Below are 22,608 nucleotides of genomic sequence, written 5' to 3' on the forward strand. Positions count from 1 at the left end.
TCAGGCAGAAAGGGACCCAGGTGCCGGCAGGGCCCAGGGCACATGCATCGTCACTGCCGGGGCAGCGGTGCAGGCTGGCTCGGGGAGGCCTGCTGGAGCTGGCTCCAGACGGGACCTCATTCATGCTCAGCTTTGCTTTCTGGGCTGCCTGGGTGAAAATGGTGACCCAAAGAATCTGTGTCATGAGTCCAGAGTGTGGACTTGCTGTCTGAATCTGCCAGGAGCCCTTAAAGGACAGAAAAATTAAGGAGCGGGTTATGGGAGAGGAGATGGTCAGAGACGTGAGAAGAGAAAGCACCGAAATGGTGGCGAAAGAGGAAGAGGCAAAGGAGCGTCTGAGACGGTGGGAGAGACGGACAAAGAGATGACGGACCAGAGGGCAGGGAGTAAGGAAGGGATGCGGGAGACAGCCAATGACTAGGAGGAGATAGGAAGGAAGGATGAAGGGAGAGGTACATAACAGAGAGATGGAATGAGCTAGAACCAGGAGGGGAAGAGCAAAGGGAAAGAACGAGAGGAAAAGAACAGAGGCCAGAGCCATAGGAGTGGGGAGCTTTCCCCCTGGCTCGGAGTCCTGAAGGGCTGGCAGTGGGATCCAAGACAGCTCACAGGCACCTGAGTGCAGCTCCGTAAAGATGGGTGCACCCAACAGAGCCAACCCAAGAGCTTAGGGCTGGGAGGAAAGGCCTGCAAAAAGATGGCCCACAGATCCCGTGGGAGGAGAGCCGGAAACAAATGCCCCTGCGATCACCTGACGAGTGGGATTTTCGATTTTGGTAAAGCTGAGACCCCCGTGGTGCTACACATTGTACCAGAGCATGAAAAATAGCACCAGTGACACGATCTGGCACTTTTCCGAAAGGGCCCAGCGTGTGAAGGTGACATTGCGCCCCCAGCAAGCTTTCAGATTGGAGAGAGCTCTCGACAAAGTTTGCGGTGTTAGCACCAGTCTGGCCCCAGGCTCCACGTGCATTTGCACCAGTTGTAATCTGGGTAGCTTTCGCGCCATTTCCATCTTAAGTCATCGGGTCTGCGGCAAAATACACCCATTTGTTGGAGCCGTGGAGACCTCAACATTGGGAAGCGCAAGACAACACAACAAATGGAGGTGTAAATTCTACAGGAAAAGACCCTCTCACCAATTGGCTTGGTGATTCTTCAAGCAAATATATATGTCTATATATATTTATATAAATCTACTTAAAAAAAATCAGTGCAAATGCCAATTCTTATCTGGAAGCATCTACACTAGGAAAATAATTATATTACTACAAAACCAAGGGTTGGTGGTTCAATTTGATTGTACTCAGCCACAACAATACTCAATATTAAATGGAAAAGCACATCACACGACCCGCGGAAACATCTATTCATTAATGACAGTCCTTTAAATAAATGGTTGCATGCTCAGTTGAGAAACCAAAGAAGTTACCATGGTGGCCTAAAAGTAGAGCTGGGATCAGGAATGGCATTCTGGTGGTGGAAACTTCTGGGAGCAAAGATGGATGAAAGTAGGCCTTGACCTGAAACTGGCGAATTGCAGACATGGCTACGTTTTTGACATTTTGAACACTCTAAGGAAGTCTTGGGAAATTTAACTTTCATCAGAGGGAAAATGGATTGCTAGCCCTTCCATTAGTAAAGGCAGCCTCAAGACTATAGGTAGATGCATGATTTTGCATCTCTTGCGTCTATTTTGGTGACTGCAGCCAGGCAGACTGTGGTGTTTTAGTGTCAGATGAAAAATGCTTGTTTTTGGAAAGAGACCCTCATTCTGAGCTCTGATGTTCTTCCTGTGAAGAAGCCCCATCACTGCTGATGGCTCTGCCTCTCTCTTCCATCCCAGCCGGCGTGCTGGTTTGCTGCACAGTGTGGCAGAATCCTGCCAGGTCTGGATGTACCCCAGAAATAAGGCGATGGGGCTTAGTCTGGGCATGCATATGACCCAGAGTTGAGTAGTTATAGAGACCACTGAAAAGTCTCTCTCTCTAAACACCTGGGGTGCAAGCAATGCTGATGTCACCATCAGCTCTAAAGTGGGAGATAGGCTTCGGGAGGTTTCTTTTTTTTTTTTTAAATCATCATAGTTATAATTGCTAAAAAATAAACTTGGTCCAGGTGCAGCCCCCAAGAAAGGCAGTTCAATTGGTTGAGCTCGAAGTCATTAATGGTCTTTCCTGATGGTTCTATCTCTTTGTCCTGTACACAGAAACAAAAGTCTATACCCCTCACCCGCTCCTGTCAGATCCTCCCCTTCTCTCTCTCTTCCTCAAAAGAATATTGCATCTCAGGACAGATCTCTCCACGGCTCTGCACCTTCTCTGGCTCTTACAAAAACCCTCAGTTTACTTATAAAACAGACAAAAGAGTCCTAATTATTCACGACAGCCAAAACACTAAATGATCCTTTAAGAGTTGTATGTAAGTTACTAGGAACAACATTATTCAGCTATTTGCATGGCAGGCCCAGGATATTTAACAAGAAAAAAGCAAAAACTTTCCTTTACATCGTTTGTATGAATTTGTCTCTGAAAGCCATCAGCTTGAAAAAAATGCATTAACCAAATGTCCTCCAAAAATATCCACGAGGGCAACTCATTAAGGGATGTGCTCCATGAGGGTGTATCTCTGATGTGGGAGGGGGATCACGGGAGGTAATGAGGGAAAAGTCTTTGTCAGGCTTCAGAAGGAATTCAGATGCTCTTAATGGATCATTGGCAACAAAAGGGAGAGTGCAACTTTCTGTTCTTGAGTTGGATCATCTGCAGATAGTGCATACATTTAGTCTTTCAATTAATCTTTACAAAATATTTCACAAAACTTTTTTTAACCTATAGAAATTCGCTTCTATACATTTAATATATTTTTATTGTATAAATTATTCTCATCTTTAGTGCCTTCTTTCAGTTTATAAATGGCAAAATAGACAATAAACAATCATAAAGCTAACCCCAAGTGGAATGCCCTCCTCCCAGTGAGGTCAGTCCTTGACACACTTGTGAATTTTATGAAATGCTCATCTTTGTAGATGCCAGGCAAAGAAACTACACACTCATCTTTCCCTGATAGTAATGTTATGCCATCTTCAAAGGGACTCCTCTCCTTCCCCTCCCCCATTCTTTCTTTTGCTTGTAAAGAAATCAAAGGATGTACATAGTTCTAAAATTTGAAGTGTACCAATTATAGATGTGGGTAATGGGAAGGTTGGTGAAGTTCAAGTGCTGGCAACTTTTCTTTAAAGCAAAAAATACAGGGAGCTCAGCAGCTAAGTCAGCTCTGGACATCTGCTGGGTGAGGAGGCTGCCCATCTCTTGGGCACGAAGCCCATCAGAGGTTTGTCCCTACACCTGGCACTTTGAGCAAACCAAAGCCTTCCCCGCGTACTGCAATGTCTTTTCTGTCCCACCCTTTGGCCCCTCCTTTTCCTTCATGGCTTCACACAGTTTGTGTTGTACATTCATAAGAATTCACATTGACTGCAAAAACATAAATGCAACAAAAACATAAAAGCCTCCAAGTAGTATATTATATATATTTTGTTCTTCTAAATGCTCTTCTGTCATTGTTGGAGGTGCAGTAGCTAATTTATAACTTCTCCTTTGAGGGAATCCAGATGAAAGGCCCAGATTGCTCTTCAATAACAAGCTTGCATTGGTTATAGATATCTTCTAGGGTGTCGCCTTGGACGATAGCTGGAACAAGAGCAAACACACCGGAGTCAGGAAGCATTTCCTGGCTGGTGAAGAATGACCATCAATCATGTAGAAGAAGCTCAAACAGTGACAAACTCATCTGGAGGCTTCGTATTACTTCGCAATAATAAGAAAAAGCAGAGATTCACTTAAGCAAGGTCACATCAATGATTTAAAAAATGCTTTTAAGGCATGTCCTAGGTTAGTAATAAATGCATCAGTCTTCCTTCTTTCTACATGTCTCTCTGTAGTTCTACGTGATGAATCACTCATTTATTTAAATTTTATGGGTGTTGACTCTGGGACAGGCACTTTGAGAGCTCCCTGTTATCAAAGAAAGCTGGACTTATATTCTCCAGCTTATATTGTCTAATAAGCTGGACTTATATTACTTATTTTTTAATGGGCAGAAATTAGAATATTTTAGATGCAGAGGAAATAATAAGGATTTTATAAAAAACTTTAATCTCCTCAATTCCCAAAGCCTTTAATAAGAAACTTTATTCATTCTTCAAGTAATCTAATAAATTGAGATTTTACCATTCAGGGTTCTTCATAGTGAGAATATCTTATGGCAATTACTTGCAAAAAATACAAATAGAAAGAAACAAAGAGTGTATTACCCCAAACACCAATTCACTTACAGTAGATTTAAATACATTTTATTATCTCCTTTGGACAAAAACTATCTTGTAGATAGATATCCCAAACACATCAATACTATCCATATGACACTGGGGCTTAAAAAGAAGTTGTTACTGAAACGTAGTTTAGATTTTCAAAAACAATCTTTGGAATGTGCTGATTATTGTATTTTATTCTGAATATAAAGCACTGTTCAACATGTACATTGTTTTGAACATACTGGATGTTCTTTTAGAGGGAAACATAACCCATATCTTTGTTACTGATGGAAATTTTACTTAAGATGTACCTGATTCAACATATTTGCAAACTGCTAAGCCACCAGCTTTCTCGTATTTTGATTGAGATAAAAAGGAAAACACCTAACTTCATGTAAGGTAACTCAGGAGCAAAGTTCTCATTTTAAACCATCAGTTTTAACTGTATGTAGCGTTAGTTGCTGAGTTGTGTCCAACTCTTTGTGATCCCATGGACTCTAGCCTACCAGGCTCCTCTGGCCATGGGATTCTCCTGGCAAGAATACTGGAGTGGACAGCCATACCCTTCTTCAGAGGATCTTCCCGACCCAGGGATCAAAGCCGGGTCTCCTGCATTGCAGGAAGATTCTTTACCATTTGAGCTACAGGGAAGACCTATCAGTTGTAAGGCAAATTCCAAAGTTTGATCACTTTTTGGATCTAATCAGTGTTTCATGAAAGCATATAGGAATAGAGAACCTATGATACCCAAGACAAACTATCCCCCCTAATTTATGTTTACAAGGAAATATTTAAAAAGAAAAAATTTTTTTTTGCATTAAGATATGACACGGAATTAACTGAAACACAGGAAGCGTTTCAAGCATCTTCTTCTGGTGCCTAATAGGGAGACAGACCTAGAGGTCCATGAAGCAGAGAATAGAGACCCTGGGACTACTTTTCAAGAGTAACTGCTTTGGACAGTGCACATCTGGAGCCTTAAAAGTTTCGTTTTCAAATTTCTGATCATCTAAGGGAGAGAAGTTGAATGAGATTTTGTTGTTGTTGTTCAGTTGCTAAGTCGTGTTTGACTCTTTGTGACCCCATGGACTGCAGCACACCTGGCTTCCCTGTTCTTCACTATCTCCTGGAGTTTGTTACAATTCATGTCCATTGAGTTGGTGATGCTATCTAACCATCTCATCCTCTGCCGCCCCCTTCTCCTTTTGCCTTCAATATTTCCCAGCATTTAGGTCTTTTCCAATGAGTCATCTCTGAATGAGATACTAATGCTTAAAATCTCTCTCCCAGGAGACAGCTCAGTCTCTGCCATTCCTGGTTTCGGGAGGGCCAGTGGGAACCTGGAAGCACCCAGAGTTTTGAATCAAATGGAAGTAGTGGCAAATAAGGGATTTTTAGCAGGAAGGTGCTAGGGCCCAGGTATACCAGGCCCAGAGCCCCCTCTATGCCAAATGTCAGACAATTCATCCTCTTTCTCACAGTACAAATGCAAATGAACATACCTGTAAAATATTCTCCAAATTCTTGTTCTAGCTTAATTGCACGATCATAGGTTTTCTTGGCTTGTTCCTCTGTTAGACGCTTATTCATCTCCCTGGGAAAAGGAGAGTTTGGTGTTAGAACATAAAGGGAACACACCAAATCCTGAAAAACTACAGTGTATGTGGCCGAGTGCAATCTTAGCAGCAGCTTCCTAGCCCTTGACAGGACTCCTCTTTGCTGGGATGTTTTCAGCCACAATAAACTCCCTGTCGCTGCCCCTGCCCCAGGGCGCTCACGCTCCCAGAGGGTAGTCTCTTGGTCCCACGTTAGACTGACGATGAATCTGTATTTTCATGATTTCCGCTCACTAGTTCTGTCCTCTGCAGCTCTGCAAAGCAGGACTGAACCTCTTTCTTCCAGGACAGGCCTTCGGGTGTTTAAGTACTGATGTGTCCCTCAGGGCTTCCGTTCTTCCAGAAAAAACTGCCTTGCTTCCTTCATCTATTCTTTCATCAGATGTAATTTGGAAATGTATAACCTTCCTGGTCACTCGTCCTTAGATTTTGTTTTCGTCTGTCTCAACCTCTTTTAAATACGGGACGTCGTTTAGTCGCTCAGTCGTGTCCTCCCTGTCCGTCGTTGTCTCCCAGAGTTTGCTCAAACTCATGTCCATTGAGTCCATGATGTAGAATGGAACGCAATCTTCTGGGGTGGCCAGAGGGAGGGGAGGGGAGGAAGGGGAGAGAAGGGAAGATACATCACAGCTTTCTGGAGCTCATTCCATCTAAGAGAACAAGACTCGACTGTTCTCAGGTCCTGACCTCATAGAAAGCTTTGATCTCTCGACCTTCGCACCCTCCCCAAGGGCTGCTGTTCATCTTCAGTGTGGGCAGCAGACAAGTGGAGTGGAGATACAGAGACAGTCTTCCAACGAATGACAGAAAAACGAGACAGGTGCCTCAGGCATGTGTGTCTTTCAGGCTGAAAAAGGATTCTGTAGCTCTAGAGGCTCAACTGCAAGCCGTAAGGCACAACTATAGCCAAAGAGCCCTAGACTTCCTCTGTTTTTATTATCAAATGGAATTTACTGCAAAAGATGGCTTGAATTAAAGATGCAGAGAGAATGGAAAAATCAAAAACTCTGGGACCAAAATATTTCAAACAGACTCTAAGCAAGTCATAAATAGTAAGCTGGAGAGAGGAGCCTGGCAGGAAGGAATCTCTGATGGCTATTTTGTTTTATTTTTGTTCGGATAGGAATTGCTGTTCAGTTGCTAAGTTGTACCCAACTCTTTGCGACCCCATGGACTGCAGCACACCTGGCTTCCCTGTCCTCCTTCACTTTCTCCCGGAGCTCAGACTCATGTCTATCAAGTCCACGATGCCACCCAACCATCTTATGCTCTGTCGTCCCCTTCTCCTGCCTTCAATCTTTCCCAGCATCAGGGTCTTTACCAATGAGTTGGCTCTTCTTATCAAGTGGCCAAAGTATTGGAGCTTCAACTTCAGCATCAGTCCTTCCAATGAATATTCAGGGTTGATTTCCTTTAGGACTGACTGGTTGGATCTCCTTGCAGTCCAAAGGACTCTCGAGAGTTTTCTCCAACACCACAGTTTGAAAGCATCAATTCTTCAGTGGATAGAAAAATGGCTGCAATTACACTGGGCACTCTCTGTCCTTCTTTCTGTTAGTCTGTCAACCATTGGTGTATCATTAACTGTAGATATGTGCTGCTTAATCATTGTAAGATTATTTGGATCCAACGAAGTTTCAAGGACAAATTGAGGAGGGAGGAAAATGGAGAGTAACCTAAACTATGGATTCCCAACCAGGGGCAGATTTATCCTTCCATGTCTTCTAGGTGTTAATTTTTTTTTTTTTTTTTTGCCAACCAAATACACTGTATTTCTTAAATAAGAATATTTTACCTTCTCATTCTTTCTTAATCAAAGACATTTTATTACTCAAAGACTGATAATCATTGCCTCTGATCATTATAAGAATACCAGTGTGACTGCACTGGGCTGATAAAAGTTTAGCCAAGAGCAGAGACATTTTGGTTGGTCCATCGGGATGCATCAGAGGTGCAGACAGATTATTGAAGGCATTGCTGCCTTTGCCTGTTACTTTAGGAAGCCAGAGAACTGGGTCTGGAGCATGTAGTCTTAATTCCTTTTTCAGAGCAAGTAACTGAGGCCAGAAGCAGTATAGCAACTTGCTTAAGGTAAAGAAGTGAATTTCATGAAAGAACTCAAAGTTATCGTTTTTCACTAATCAATTTTTAGTGAAACAGACTTTTCATTACACTAAGATGTTCTTTCAAAAGAGACCCCTATTTCAGTTCAGTTCACTACAGTCACTCAGTCGTGTCTGACTCTTTGTGACCCCATGAATCGCTGCACGCCAGGCCTCCCTGTACATCACCAACTCCCGGAGTTTACCCAAACCCATGTCCATCGAGTGGATGATGCCATCCAGCCATCTCATCCTCTGTTGTTCCTTTCTCCTCCTGCCCCCATCCTTCCCAGCATTAGGGTCTTTTCCAATGAGTCAACTCTTCTCATGAGGTGGACAAAGTATTGGAGTTTCAGCTTCAACATCAGTCCTTCCAATGAACACCCAGGGATGATCTCCTTTAGGATGGAATGGTTGGATTTTCTTGCAGTCCAAGGGACCCTCAAGAGTCCTCTCCAACACCACAGTTCAAAAGCATCAATTCTTGGCGCTCAGCTTTCTTCACCATCCAACTCTCACATCCATACATGACCACTGGAAAAACCATAGCCTTGACTAGACAGACCTTTGTTGGCAAAGTAATGTCTCTGCTTTTTAACATGCTATCTAGGTTGGTCATAACCTTCCTTCCAAGGAGTAAGCGTCTTTTAATTTCATGGCTGCAATCACCATCTGCAGTGATTTTGGAGCCCAAAAAAGTAAAGTCTGACACTGTTTCCACTGTTTCCCCATCTATTTCCCATGAAGTGATGGGACCAGATGCCATGATCTTAGTTTTCTGAACGTTGAGCTTTAAGCCAACTTTTTCACTCTCCTCTTTCACTTTCATCAAGAGGCTCCTTAGTTCTTCTTCGCTTTCTGCCATAAGGGTGGTGTCATCCGCATGTCTGAGGTTATTGATATTTCTCCCGGCAATCTTGATTCCAGCTTGTGTTTCTTCCAGCCCAGCCTTTCTCATGATGTACTCTGCATGGAAGTTAAATAAGCAGGGTGACAATATACAGCCTTGATGTACTCCTCTTCCTATTTGGAACCAGTCTGTTGCTCCATGTCCAGTTCTAATTCTTGCTTCCTGACCTGCATACAGGTTTCTCTGGAGACAGGTCAGATGGTCTGGTATTCCCATCTCTTTCAGAATTTTCCACAGTTGATTGTGATCCACACAGTCAAAGGCATTGGCATAGTCAATAAAGCAGAAATAGATGTTTTTCTGGAACTCTCTTGCTTTTTCAATGATCCATTGGATGTTGGCAATTTGATCTCTGGTTCCTCTGCCTTTTCTAAAACCAGCATTAACATCTGGAAGTTCACAGTTCATGTATTGCTGAAGCCTGGTTTGGAGAATTTTGAGCATTACCTTACTAGCGTGTGAGATGAGTGCAGTTGTGTGGTAGTTTGAGCATTCTTTGGCATTGCCTTTCTTTGGGATTGGAATGACAACTGACCTTTTCCAGTCCGGTGGCCACTGCTGAGTTTTCCACATTTGCTGGCATATTGAGTGCAGCACTTTCACAGCATCATCTTTCAGGATTTGAAATAGCTCAACTGGAATTCCATCACCTCCACTAGCTTTGTTCGTAGTGATGCTTTCTAAGGCCCACTTGACTTCACATTCCAAGATGTCTGGCTCTAGGTTAGTGATCACACCATCGTGATTATCTGGGTCATGAAGATCTTTTTTGTACATTTCTTCTGTGTATTCTTGCCACCTCTTCTTAATATCTTCTGCTTCTGTTAGGTCCATACCATTTTTGTCCTTTATCGAGCCCATCTTTGCATGAAATGTTTCCTTGATATCTCTAATTTTCTTAAAGAGATCTCTAGTCTTTCCCAGTCTGTTGTTTTCCTCTATTTCTTTGCATTGATTGCTGAGGAAGGCTTTCTTATCTCTCCTTGCTATTCTTTGGAACTCTGCATTGAGATGGGAATATCTTTCCTTTTCTCCTTTGCTTTTTGCTTCTCTTCCCAGCTATTTGTAAGGCCTCCTCAGACAACCATTTTGCTTTTTTGCATTTCTTTCCCATGGGGATGGTCTTGATCCCTGTCTCCTGTACAATGTCATGAACCTCTGTCCATAGTTCATCAAGCACTCTGTCTATCTGATAATGGGAAGCAGCTGTGAAGAGATACCCCACGTCCAAGGTAAGAGAAACCCAAATAAGACGGTAGGTGTTGCGAGAGGGCATCAGAGGGCAGACACACTGAAACTATAATCACAGAAAACTAGCCAATCTGATCACATGGACCACAGCCTTGTCTATCTCAATGAAACTAAGCCATGCCGTGTGGGGCCACCCAAGACGGATGGGTCATGGTGGAGAGGTCTGACAGAATGTGGTCCACTGGAAAAGGGCATGGCAAACCACTTCAGTATTCTTGCCTTGAGAACCCCATGAACAGTATGAAAAGGCAAAAAGATAGGACACTAAAAGATAAACTCCCCAGGTCGGTAGGTGCCCAATATGCTACTGGAGATCAGTGGAGAAATAACTCCAGAAAGAGTGATGGGATGGAACCAAAGCAAAAACAATACCCAGCTGTGGATGTGACTGGTGATAGAAGCAAAGTCCGATGCTGTAAAGAGCAATATTGCATAGGAACCTGGAATGTTAGGTCCATGAATCAAGGCAAATTGGAAGTGGTCAAACAGGAGATGGCAAGAGTGAACATCGACATTCTAGGAATCAGCAAACTAAGATGGACTGGAATGGGTGAATTTAACTCAGATGACCATTATATCTACTACTGTGGGCAGAAATCCCTTAGAAGAAATGGAGTAGCCATCATGGTCAACGAAAAAAAGAGTCCTAAATGCAGTACTTGGATGCAATCTCAAAAACGACAGAATGATCTCTGTTTGTTTCAAAGGCAAACCATTCAATATCACGGTAATCCAAGTCTATGCCCCAACCAGTGACGCTGAAGAAGCTGAGGTTGAACGGTTCTATGAAGACCTACAAGATCTTCTAGAACTAACACCCAAAAAAGATGTCCTTTTCATTATAGGGGACTGGAATGCAAAAGTAGGAAATCAGGAAACACCTGGTGTAACAGGCAAATTTGGCCTCGGAGTACAGCATGAAGCGGGGCAAAGGCTAATAGAGTTTTGCCAAGAGAACGCACTGGTCATAGCAAACACCCTCTTCCAACAGCAAAAGAGAAGACTCTACACATGGACGTAACCAGATGGTCAACACCGAAATCAGATTGATTATATTCTTTGCAGCTAAAGATGGAGAAGCTCTATACAGTCAGCAAAAACAAGACCGGGAGCAGACTGTGGCCCAGATCATGAACTCCTTATTGCCAAATTCAGACTTAAATTGAAGAAAGTAGGGAAAACCACTAGACCCTATTTAGAAATATACAAAACTGAATTGAAGTCAGACATTAGCATGACTATAGGTTTGATGTTGATGTCTACAATATATAGAAGTGGGAATTCCCTGAAGTCTTGTTGTTGAAATAAACTCATCTTGTCTGAGGAATAGTATTTATAATTGTCTTCCCAAACAGCACTAACCCTAGAGGCTTTGAGTGGCAGTCATTCTTGGGTGGCAGAAAATGCTGAGCTAAACCAAAGGATGCGTCTCATAGAAAGATAGTGTTTTGCTCCAGGAGTCAAGAAATCATGTAGTTCTGGATCCTCTTTGATTTCCCTGGCCATGCTGGCCTATTTTCTCTGAATTCCCTTTGCATTTATTGTAGCAATACTGAATATTTTTTTTTTTTTTGGCCTCACTGTGTGTCATGAAGGATCCTAGTTCCCCTTTCAGGAATCGATCCTGCAACACTTGCGGTGGAAGTCTGCCTGGACCCCCAACCACTGGATCACCAGGGAAGTCCCTTGAATTTAGGTTTTTATCCTCTAATACATAAAGTTCTTTTGTCTTCCTGACCAGTCTGCCAGTTCTTTGAGGCCAGAGACCATGGCTTGTTCATCAGCCTGTGGCATGGAGCTTAGTCAATGCTTAAATTTGTTGAATGAATAAGTGAATGAATGAATGGACAGACAAATGAACATAATTACAATACAGTTGAAGACAGAAGTAAACACAGGCAGCAAGAAGGTAAAAGCATATTGCGTGGCGTGGTGGAGACACACAGGAAAGCCACTCATTGCCATGGGGAGGGGGTGGAGGATAGAAGTCACATGGCGGTACAATGTGAAAAAACACCTCTTTCATACACACCCTTGATTTTCTGCTTCTCTGAAGAGTCAGCTATGTATGTGCTAATAAGTCCTGTGGTTTGATGTGGGTGATGCACTTGAGGACAATGTGTGTGATGATGTATCGGTGCCTAAATGTGACAGCTGCCATGCTGTGGTTCCAGCTGACCTAGCACTCACCCCTCCCTGGGGAAGGGGCAGTTCATGCCAGCTTTGCTCCTTAAGTAAAACCCTCAGAAAGACTGAACTGGAAAGTAAACATCCAGCGTTTCCTAATACGATCCCATTGGTCTGATTGTCACTGGTGTTGCATTATGCAAATGGCTGCAGCAAATGATGTCAGATTCACCATCTTGTGGGGTCCAGCCTTCAGCATGTTTACTTTTCCTTGGTGATAAGTGGCCGTGACAGGGCCCTAAGGCAAAATTAAATAAGTCGTCTTGTAGTTGTGGAGGAAGCAGGCCTTCTCCCACTGAGCAGCAGATGGGAACGTTCCCGAGCGTCGCGCTGAACCGAACGTGCAGCTGCTGTTCTCCTTCAGGCCTCCCTTCCCTGGGAGGCCACTTGCCACTGCTTGCTTGTGATGGGAAAACTTACTCTGCTCTTTCTGAAATGGGCCTTTAAGATGCTGTTCCCAGGAGGTGGGGGACATGTTTCTCTTCTTCTTATTAATGTTAGCAGTACTAATAATATTTACGAGGCTCTTCTCAGATTATAAATCACTTTTCTATAGGGAAATGTGTGGCTGCTTAATTCACTTTGCTCAATGCTCAACACAGTAGCTTACATGAGGAGGAACTTAATACACACTCTCAGGGATACTACCAAGTGCTAAGTTGGTTCAGTCGTGTGTGCACTCTTTGCAGCCCCATGGACTGTAGCCCACCAGGCTCCTCTGTCCATGAGGATTCTCCAGGCAAGAATACTGGAGTGGGTTGCCATGCCCTCCTCCAGGGGATTTTCCCGACCCAGGGATTGAACCCACGTCTCTTATGTCTCCTGCATTGGCAGGCGGGTCCTTAACCACTAGCACCACCTGGGAAGCCAACAACCATTGTTTTATCATCAATACATATTTTTCCATGTGCTGGCTGTGGGTAAAGCCCTTATTTATTTTTCTTTTAAAGAAATTACTTGGCTGCACAGATTGGAGCACGTGGGAACTTCAGTTGTACCGTGCAAACTCTTAGTTGTGGCATGTAGGATCTAGTTCCCAGACCAGGGATGGAACCAAGGCCCCCTGCATTGGAAGCACAGAGGCTTAGACACTCAACCACCAGGGAAGTTCCCAAAGGTCTTTATGTTATAATTTTATGCCTAAATTCATGGGGCAGAAGGTACTAAAAGTGACCTCCTCACTTTACTTTTTCATTCTGGTAAGAACTTTTGTCCATCTCTTATTTATGGGAATCTATTCTGCTTTTAAGATACACATCTGGCAATTGCCCCAAAGATTGACTACATGTTTAACTTAATCCTCTTAGACTGCAGTTCCAGTTACTATAGCTTCTTCCTCCCAGAGAAGGCGCTAAACAACCGGTCGATATCCTTTACGAGTAACTGCTTTTTCCTCTGGGATGGATGATTTCATTTTCTCTGGTCTTTCCATAAACACTGTTTCGAATACTTTATGGTTCACTTGTGAACACTGTCAAATGCTCTAATGCCTTGAGGCCCAAATGGAGGCATATTTGGGCAAAGCTCTTACAATGACACTGGTGTTATCTCTTGTGGCCTCTTGGGAAAGGCACTGTTCACCTGTTTTGTAATGATAAAGTAGTTTCATTCCTTTTACAATAAAGTTACTTGGAATCTTTCATAGTAATAATAGCTACCAGTTAGTAACTGGTTGTGCTGTGTGCTGTGCTAAGTCACTTCAGTCACCTCTGACTCTTTGTGACCCCATGGACTGTAGTCCGCCAGGCTCCTCTGTCCACAGGATTCTCCAGGCAAGAATACTGGAGTAGGTTGCCATGCCCTCCTCCAGGGATCTTCCTGACCGAGGGATCGAACCTGCATCTCTTATGTCTCCTGCATTGGCAGGCGAGTTCTTTACCACTAGTGCCATCTGGAAAGCCCCTAGTAAGTACTTACTATATGCCAAAAATGGTATAGAGAACTTTACACTTAAGATCTTGTTTAATCTTTACACTGGCTCTCTGAGGTCTGCATTATTAATGTGCCTAGTTTAGAGCTGAGGAACTAAGTCTTACAGAGGTCAAGCAAATTGCCCAAGCTCACATAACTGAACAGTGGCAAAGGAACAGAACAAGCCTGACCGGTTTTCAGGTCCCCTCTCTTAGTCTCTTTGCTCTTCTACCTTTAAGGCTACTACAGCATCACTTTTGTATAAGAGGGTGTACAAAACAAAGCCCCCAATTTCTATCAAAGCGTCCCCCCAATATTGTCCCTTTATAGCCAGATCATGAATATCTGCCCAGTTTTTGAAGGATGATATTTTACAAGTCCTCTGAAAAATAAAAGGAATAGGGCTTCCCTGGTAGGCTCATTGGTAAAGAATCCGCCTGCCAATACAGGAGACAGGGGTTCCATCTCTGCTCCAGGAAGATCCCACAGGTGGAGCAACTAAGCCCGTGAGCCACGACCACTGACCCTGTGCTCCAGAGCCCGGGAACTGCAACTACTGAAGCCCGCTTGGCCTAGAACCCCGCTCTGCAACAAGTGAAGCCACTGCAGTGAGAAGCCCGCGCATTGCAGCTAGAGAGGAGCCCCTGCCTGCGCAACTAGAGAAAGGCCTGCACAGCCTCAAAGACCCATCAGAGAAAGATAAAATAAATAAAATTATTAAAATAAATAAATAAAAAGAATAAAAAAGCCTGGGTCATGCATTTTTCTCCCTGTTCATAAATATGCAAAGGTCTGGAGCTATTGGTTAAGACTGTAGGTGTTTTACAGCTAGGCCATTAATAAAACTCCTTATAAGGCTAGTGGTCCACATACATGAGGTTTTAATTAAGGAACACAAGAATCCTATGCCATAACAACACGAAACGCCGATGGAGAGAGTCTGAAATATTGTCTGTTCCCACTATGAAAATTCACACATTTAAAAAGATTTACCGGTGGAATTGCTCTCAGAAGTAAGAGACAATTTAAAGATGATCGCTTCCTATCATTTGGAAAGCAAAGCAAGACAAAATAAAAACAAACCAACCTACTTTCAAAACAAGGAGACAAAATGAAAGTCACACACAAACAAAAACAACTTGTGAAATGAAAATAAAAAATCAAGAAACATTAGTGAAGACATTTTCAGGAATTACTGACATTGTGTTTCTAGTGGTTCAAAAGAACTTTCATCTATCATTAAAAAAGGGAATGCTTAAAAAATCAACAATGGCAATTCCCACGTGTAAGCATTTATGGCAAGGAGCTGTTAGTTAGCAGTTTGCTCTGTCCTATGGAACAAGAGGCTGGATGAAGGTTGCTGCTGCCCACCACTTACATCAGAGGTTCCAGAGACTTGGGTTTAATGAAGATGGCAATGGGATACAGCTGGGCCACTTGTAACCGCTTGATAGCATTTCCTGATACATCAAGTATACAGTGTTTGCCCTGGGAGAAGGAAAAGAAAAATATGGCGTTAATTCAGGTAGAATGATCATAATTAAAGCAAAAGAAAAAAAAAAGTAAGTATGCTTTAGAGGGAGGTAAAAGATACTAGATTTCAAATTTTGAAAAGAATTGTTGCAAAGCATAAATAAAATTGGTATACAGGGTCATCACCAAATGTTTGCAGTAATATATTTCTTATTCCTTTACTAAGTGTCAGCCAATGGAGTAGACATTTTCTAGAGTTATCTCAGCTAACTTTATTTATTTCCTTAAATAAATACCTGATGATTTGCACAAGAAAGCCATCTAGCCATATATAATGGGACTGAGTCCATTCTCATGAAACCCTCATAAACCATCTCTGAAGACAATCATCAAAAAGAAATTCCCAACTTGTCAAAGAAGAAATTCCCTACCTATGAGATATGAATTGTCAACTGCATTTTACAGAAGAGAAGGCTAAGGCTTAAAAATACTAACTTGCCCAGTGGTTGTGTCAGCAGTACATATAGTAGTAACTCGCCCAAGTCTCAGTGCTAAGACTCAAACCCAAGTCTTGTTGGTTGGAATAAATAAATACCTCATTGTCTCACCCTGGCCAGTGTTAAAGCTGGAAGAATGGTAACCATGAGTTTAGAACAATTTTATAAATATTTGCTGAGTGTTTCTATGTGTCCTGCCTTTGATATGCTAAGTCTAGTATAGAGCAAGGACAGACACAGTGAGTAACCTTAGGTATTTTATCTTAACTGTGGAGAGAGAAGTTTGCATAGTGTATGTAAATTTTTTGTTTGTTAACAAATAAAGACCCTATTACATTATAGCATACCTCATTTAACTTGGCTTCCACTGCAATGAGTGCTCAGAGCAAGGAATTGCTTTATAAAGTATTTCTGGAGAATAGGCACATTTGCCACACATTATGTTCTACCTCCTGGAGGGAAATGGCTTCATTACCCTGAGGCCCAAAGAACTTTACAAAGAAGAGAAAAAGCATACTATGCAGATAGAAACAGTCCTAAATCAATAAAGGGGAATAAAAACTCATCTATAATACCCACGTAAAAATAAAGAGAGGCCAGCGAGTACTAGAGCTTTTACAGAAGAAACACACTGAGATGACTCAAGCTTTTATCACTTAATATATTCCAAGTTTGCTATCTGTGAAATGTGGCAGTTAAATAAAATGTCTGGATGAAGTTTGAGTATTCACTGGTCAGAAAGGTTTGAGATAACAAAGGCTGTGTCTACATGTTCAAGGAGGAGAACAGATGCAATTATCCAGAAAAGTGATTTGAAACAGTGTGATATTGCTCAAGGAAGCCGGCATCCCAGAGAGAAGAAACTTGACCCACCTGCTTACTGTATTCTCGGATAGACGTGAACATTTCTCATGTAAGTTTTTTAACTAAAACATTAAAAGCGGGGGTGGGGAGAAGTTGCATCAAATCAAATCAACCCAACAAATACTACTTATATAACAAATATGATGGGCTCTTAACTATTTTTTTTTTCCTTCTGTGAAATTGGTCCTCTGTGTTCACAGGTGATTAGGATCTTTTCTTGAGGCAAATCTCAAGTGCCTTTCTATCCTATTTGCCCTTATACAGTCTTCTCATGTCCATGCCGTTGAAATTATCAGCAGGATAATTTCATCTGCCTGCAATGCAGGAGACTTGGATTCGATCCCTGGGCCGGGAAGATCCTCTGGAGAAGGAACTGGCAACCCACTCCAGTATTCTTGCCTGGAGAATTCCATGGGCAGAGGGGCCTGGCAGGCTACAGTCCATGGGATCGCAAAGAGCTGGACACAACTGGGCGACTTTCACACGCAATTTCGTCTATACCTCCTCTAAGTTAGAATATCTGCCAGCAACAGGCCAGGCAGTCCTCCTCATCTGTCTACCCTTCCACCAAAAGGATCTCAAGTTTTCAGGGAGATAAAAGAGTAAAGTCCTACTAACAAAAAGAACTGAGGATTCTGATCTCAACAACCAAGAGTGACCAAGTTTTTAGAACAAATTCAGTATTGTGGCCAAAGAAAAGTGAGTTAAGGACAAAGTGAATTTCCATAAACTTCAAGCTGTTAATCGCCTTTAGGCTCATAAGCCCCCTTTCCTCCTCTCCCCTGCCAGGTCAGTCAGCATACTTTATTGAGATTAGAACAAAGATTAATGACCTTGCTCTAAAGAGATTCTCTGCTCAGAGGTCTTAAAAAGAATACTGAATCAAAATTTACAGCTGAAATCAGGGAAGAGTAATGACCAGGAAAAAAAAAAATGCAGTTTGCCAGCTGGGTACCTTCTTCAGGGGAGATGTAAGATGATTGGAGAACATACCCTTTCTGCTACAAATCTCACGGACTGCACACTGGTTCCATATAAGTTGTCATTGTACTGGCCAGCTTCTATAAACTTGTGCTCTTGGATGTCTTTCTCCATTTGTTCTCTGGAAATGACAAAGTGATAGTCTCTGCCATCCACCTCGTAGTCACGCTTTGGCCTCGTAGTATCTTTATAAAATGAAAAAAGATGAAAATAAGGTAACTTTATATTCATAAACTTCTGTTATACCTATTCTTTTTTTTTACCCCACATCCTCAACATAGATATATAAAAGTGTGTACTATGAAGTACCATGACATAGTAGCAGGTACCAGGCTTAGCCCTCCACTGTGAAGAACTATAAAACTAGACAAAATGTATGGACATATATTTTCAGGCACTGGACAATAGACAGTGCTGGGCTGTAATACTTAGGAGAAACACATGAGGGGACTCTGCATTTACTCCATTTTCATTTCCAAATGGAGAGCCTAGAGGTCATGGAGTGCTAGGAGACCCTGAAGTTCAGACGGACTGTGCATTAGGTTGAGACCCCAGAACAGTTGCATTTTATGAGGTTACTCTTGACTCACTCTAGACCCACCTTCACAATGTCTAAAACCAAGTCAAAACTCAAAGAAGCTGACTTATCAGTAAACTACTGCCTGCTGAAACAAAACCTTAATACTCTATAAGGGAAGATTGATAACAGAATCCAAATGCTCAATAATGTAGCATCACAATGTCTAGCACATGATAAAAGATTATGGGACAAGCAAAGAAGTAAAAAAAAGTCTCATATAAAAATAAAAAAATGGACATATAGTGTAAATATATTCAGGGACTTTAAAAGATGTAAAATGATATCATCACAGTTAAGAAGGGACAAAAATCAATCAACTCTAATCATAGTTAGAGTTGGTTAAACTTCTTGGTAAGAAGAGAAGAGAAAATAATTTAACATTGTAAATCAAAAAAATGCTAAAATAAATACTATATGATACCACTCATGTGTGGAACCTAAAAAATACAACAAACTAGTGAATATAACAAAGAAGAAGCAGACTCATAGATACAGAGGACAAACTAGTGGTTACGGAGGGGAGGGGCAATATAGGGGTTAGAGAGTGGGAGATACAAACTATTGGGTGTAATACAGGCTCAACGATGTATTGTACAATATTGGGAATATAGCCAATAATTCTGTAATAACTGTAAATGGAAAGTAACCTTTAAAAACTGTATTTAACAAAAAAGCATACAGGACAGAGTAAGACCTTCTACATTTGTACTGCTGACTGTGGCCACCTGCAGCCGCATTCAAGAACACCTAAAATGGGACTGGTCCATACGTGTAAAATACACACTGGATTTCCAAGACTTACCACCAAGAATTATAAAATATCTCAATAATTTTTATATTGATTATAAGGGAAATATTGTTCTGGATATACTGGCTTACGTATCATTTATCATTAGCATTAAAACTATATTTTTAGTGGCTTTCTAGAAATCCATCTTTAAAAATTATCAACATTTCAGATAAAGTTTTATCCTTAAAGATGTTCATTGTATTAATTTATAAATTATAAATAATTATAACATATAAATTATACTTGTATTTGAGTTATAACTCATAATATTGAGAAGTAGAGAAACCCAAAAAAACCCTAAATGAGAAAGGACTAACTATGACATAATAAACATTTAAAATAGTTATATAAAATTTAAACAATATTAAGCAAAAAAGTATATACTTGATATATACCCAATCATAGCAGAAAATGCATAAAAAGAAAGAATAGGTAGAAATCTATGAAAATATTGGCAGTGATGTTATCTCTGGGTATCTTTTGAGATTTTCTGTATATTTTTTTGTTTTAATTTTTTAGCATTTTCCAAGTTTTGTACAATGAACATGTATTGATTTTCATAAAACAGTGCCATTACTTAAAAAAGAGAAAGAAGATGATGCAAGGTGGAGGGGTAGTGAAACAGTGCTAAAGGAATTTTTTTTTTTTCTTTCAAAAGTGGAGGAACAAGCTGGGGGCTGCAACAAATGGACTAGGGTTTGACTTGATCATTTCTGTCTGGATTCTCTCTCAGGTTAGGTTCAGTGGCAAGACCGCTACGCAGAACCCTTGCTGGGGACCGTTTCACAAGACACCACACTCGTCCTGCTGCCTATGTACTGCACACATGTGATCCCTGCTATTCTCCTGTATTCCAGGAGACATTTGCGGTCCTGAAATGTAAGAGACACTTCAGAGAAAAAAGCTTAAAAAATGTTGAGTGAGAAAGAAATATCTGCTGAGATCAGATTTAAGAGCTCAGTGGTCTAATAAATTAAAATTTCCTGGTGGGTTTACATATACAGAAAGCCTCTAGCATTTTCATGTGACACAGTGGAGGCAGGGACAGAAGTGCTGAGCAGGGAGCAGCAGGAAGGAGAGCAGACAGACTCTGCAGGGCGGGCTGTCCTGAGTGTGTCAGAGGGGCCGGGGGGCCTGATGGCTGTAGATAAGGACAAGAAAGCAGATGAAAGTCTGCGGCCGGGAAGGTGGGTAAAAAATCCATATTCTTTGTCTTCATCCTTCCAACACCTGAGGCTGTGAAAACACTTGGGAAAAGAAAGGCTATTTTGTTTTGATTGACACACGGCCCTAAGTCATCCAGAGATGAGTTTAACAGATGGCATTGTCTCTGATCTCTCTTTTTGTAACTAAGGGTGATCATTAGTTAGATCCATTAAACCTGTAACCTGCCTTCACTGATCTCGTTGTTGCTACCAAAAAAAAATGCATATCTTTCAAGCATCACATAGCCTGAACAATGTGTTTGCCTGAGTTGTTTTTCAGGAACTCAGAGTCAGCTGTGTCCAGTTGGAGCTTGAGGTGGTTAAGAGTGGTTAAGACCACCGACCCTCCAACTGGACAAGTGCCAGTGTCTACCTGGTGACCTTTGGACATCAGGGGGCCCCCAACTCCACCCTCAGAACATGCTAATGCTGGTATTTTCTGAATCTGCTTCCCATGATGAAGCCTGCAGCTTGCCTGCACCTGCACAGAAAGAGAAATACCTTCGTATTTTCAATCACCCTTCCCCACGCTCCCCACACCTCAGACCACCCTGCTCCTTCAACCCACAAATGTCCCCAGCCCCTGGCTTCAGGGAGGTGAGTCTGAGATTTCTTCTCTAACCTCTTTAATTGGCAGTCTCATAAATAAACAAACCCTTTCTCTGCTGTAAACCTTTCATCTCAGTGTTTGGCTTGCTGTGTGTTGGACAAACAAATTTGCTTTGTAGCATGATCCTATGGGAAAAGAGGCTTCAGTGACATTTCAATCAATCTACAAGAAAATACAGAGGCCTATCAATAATCCTATGCTATCTTAAATACCATGGGAGTTACAAAGAAAGGACTCATCCTGCCCTCTCGGGTACCACATCGTTTACTCACTAAATAGAGAATAACACATGGCAGCATAGATGGAATGTATTTGGCAGAGAAATGAGATGATATGCTCAGATAATAGGTGACTGACGGTATTTGAATCACTGGAGACTACTGGAAAAACGGAGTTACATTTTACCATCTCAAAAAGAGCCATGCTTTATTTCTAGAGGAAAGATGAATGATACTTACGAGGCACACAGGAGCCAAATTTGTCAGGGAACTCAGATATCAAGTCATCATTGATCCGATCCTTCATGGGGCCCAGAATAATCACTGGTCGGGTATAGTTTACTGCAGAGAGGGAAAGGAAGATGCAGACGAGGAGTCCGACTTGGTAATCTTAGGGCAAACTTGCTGAACACTAAGAACAACTGAGGCTATTATTTCGGTGGATAAATTGCCCAGAGAGCCCTGCATAGAAAACTGATGTTTTAACACAAGTGTGTTGGCTGAGTCTACTTTCTGGAATTTACTAACAGGCAAAAGCAACTGCAGTGTCAATGAAAAAAAAACATTTAGAGATGTTTTGCTTACTCTTCACGTATGCTACACAATAGTCAAAATAGCTACTGAGTTTAGTCAATTGAGTGGGAGAAAAAAAAGATTCCAAAGTAGCTATTTGACCATTGTTTAGGCAACGACTTCAAAAGTCATCATTAGTAGTAATGACATCTTAGGTTTTTATACTTTCTTTTCCTTAGTTCAAAATACTCGACATTTTCTGCTTGGATTTTCCCAATTCCTTTGTAATCATGGGGCTACAAGGAACTCAAAAGTTCATTTGGTACAATTCCTCCCCTGATGCCTGAATTTTCTCTGTGATCTTTGTCAAGAGCCATCAGCCTCTGTAAAAATTCCTCCCAGGCTTCTGGAGTAGCCTAGAAGGTGGCTTCTCTCTTAGAAGCCCTGCTAGAAAGCCCTGTCTACTAAGTGGACATCAACCTGTAGGGGGATTTTACCCATCGATCCTGTTGGTGGCGCTCTTTATGATTTGGATGTGCTCCTTCCTATTAAGGATCATTCTTCCAGAGGGCAGCTCCATCCTCC

The 22,608-nt window shown here is 41.8% G+C and overlaps 1 protein-coding gene across 12 annotated transcripts in view; it reads right to left on the minus strand.

Moving 5' to 3' along the window:
* Positions 1-2,850: 2,850 nt before the first annotated feature.
* DLG2 (discs large MAGUK scaffold protein 2) overlaps positions 2,851-22,608 on the minus strand; it is a 2,308,738-nt gene continuing 2,288,980 nt past the window's right edge. For 11 of the 12 annotated variants that reach the window (XM_081536923.1, XM_081536915.1, XM_081536921.1 and 8 more), the window contains 5 exons: positions 21,751-21,852; positions 18,120-18,292; positions 15,671-15,780; positions 5,818-5,909; positions 2,851-3,692 (listed from right to left, as the gene is read on the minus strand). In XM_081536923.1, the coding sequence (XP_081393049.1) occupies positions 3,586-3,692; positions 5,818-5,909; positions 15,671-15,780; positions 18,120-18,292; positions 21,751-21,852 (584 nt within the window). In that variant the 3' untranslated portion in view covers positions 2,851-3,585. The remainder of the gene's footprint in view (positions 3,693-5,817; positions 5,910-15,670; positions 15,781-18,119; positions 18,293-21,750; positions 21,853-22,608) is intronic. The other variant, XM_081536912.1, reaches the window with a different exon arrangement.

The sequence above is a fragment of the Giraffa tippelskirchi genome, chromosome 10 (assembly GCF_054371585.1).
Source record: "Giraffa tippelskirchi isolate mGirTip1 chromosome 10, T2T-mGirTip1v1.2.pri, whole genome shotgun sequence".
Classification (NCBI taxonomy): domain Eukaryota; kingdom Metazoa; phylum Chordata; class Mammalia; order Artiodactyla; family Giraffidae; genus Giraffa; species Giraffa tippelskirchi.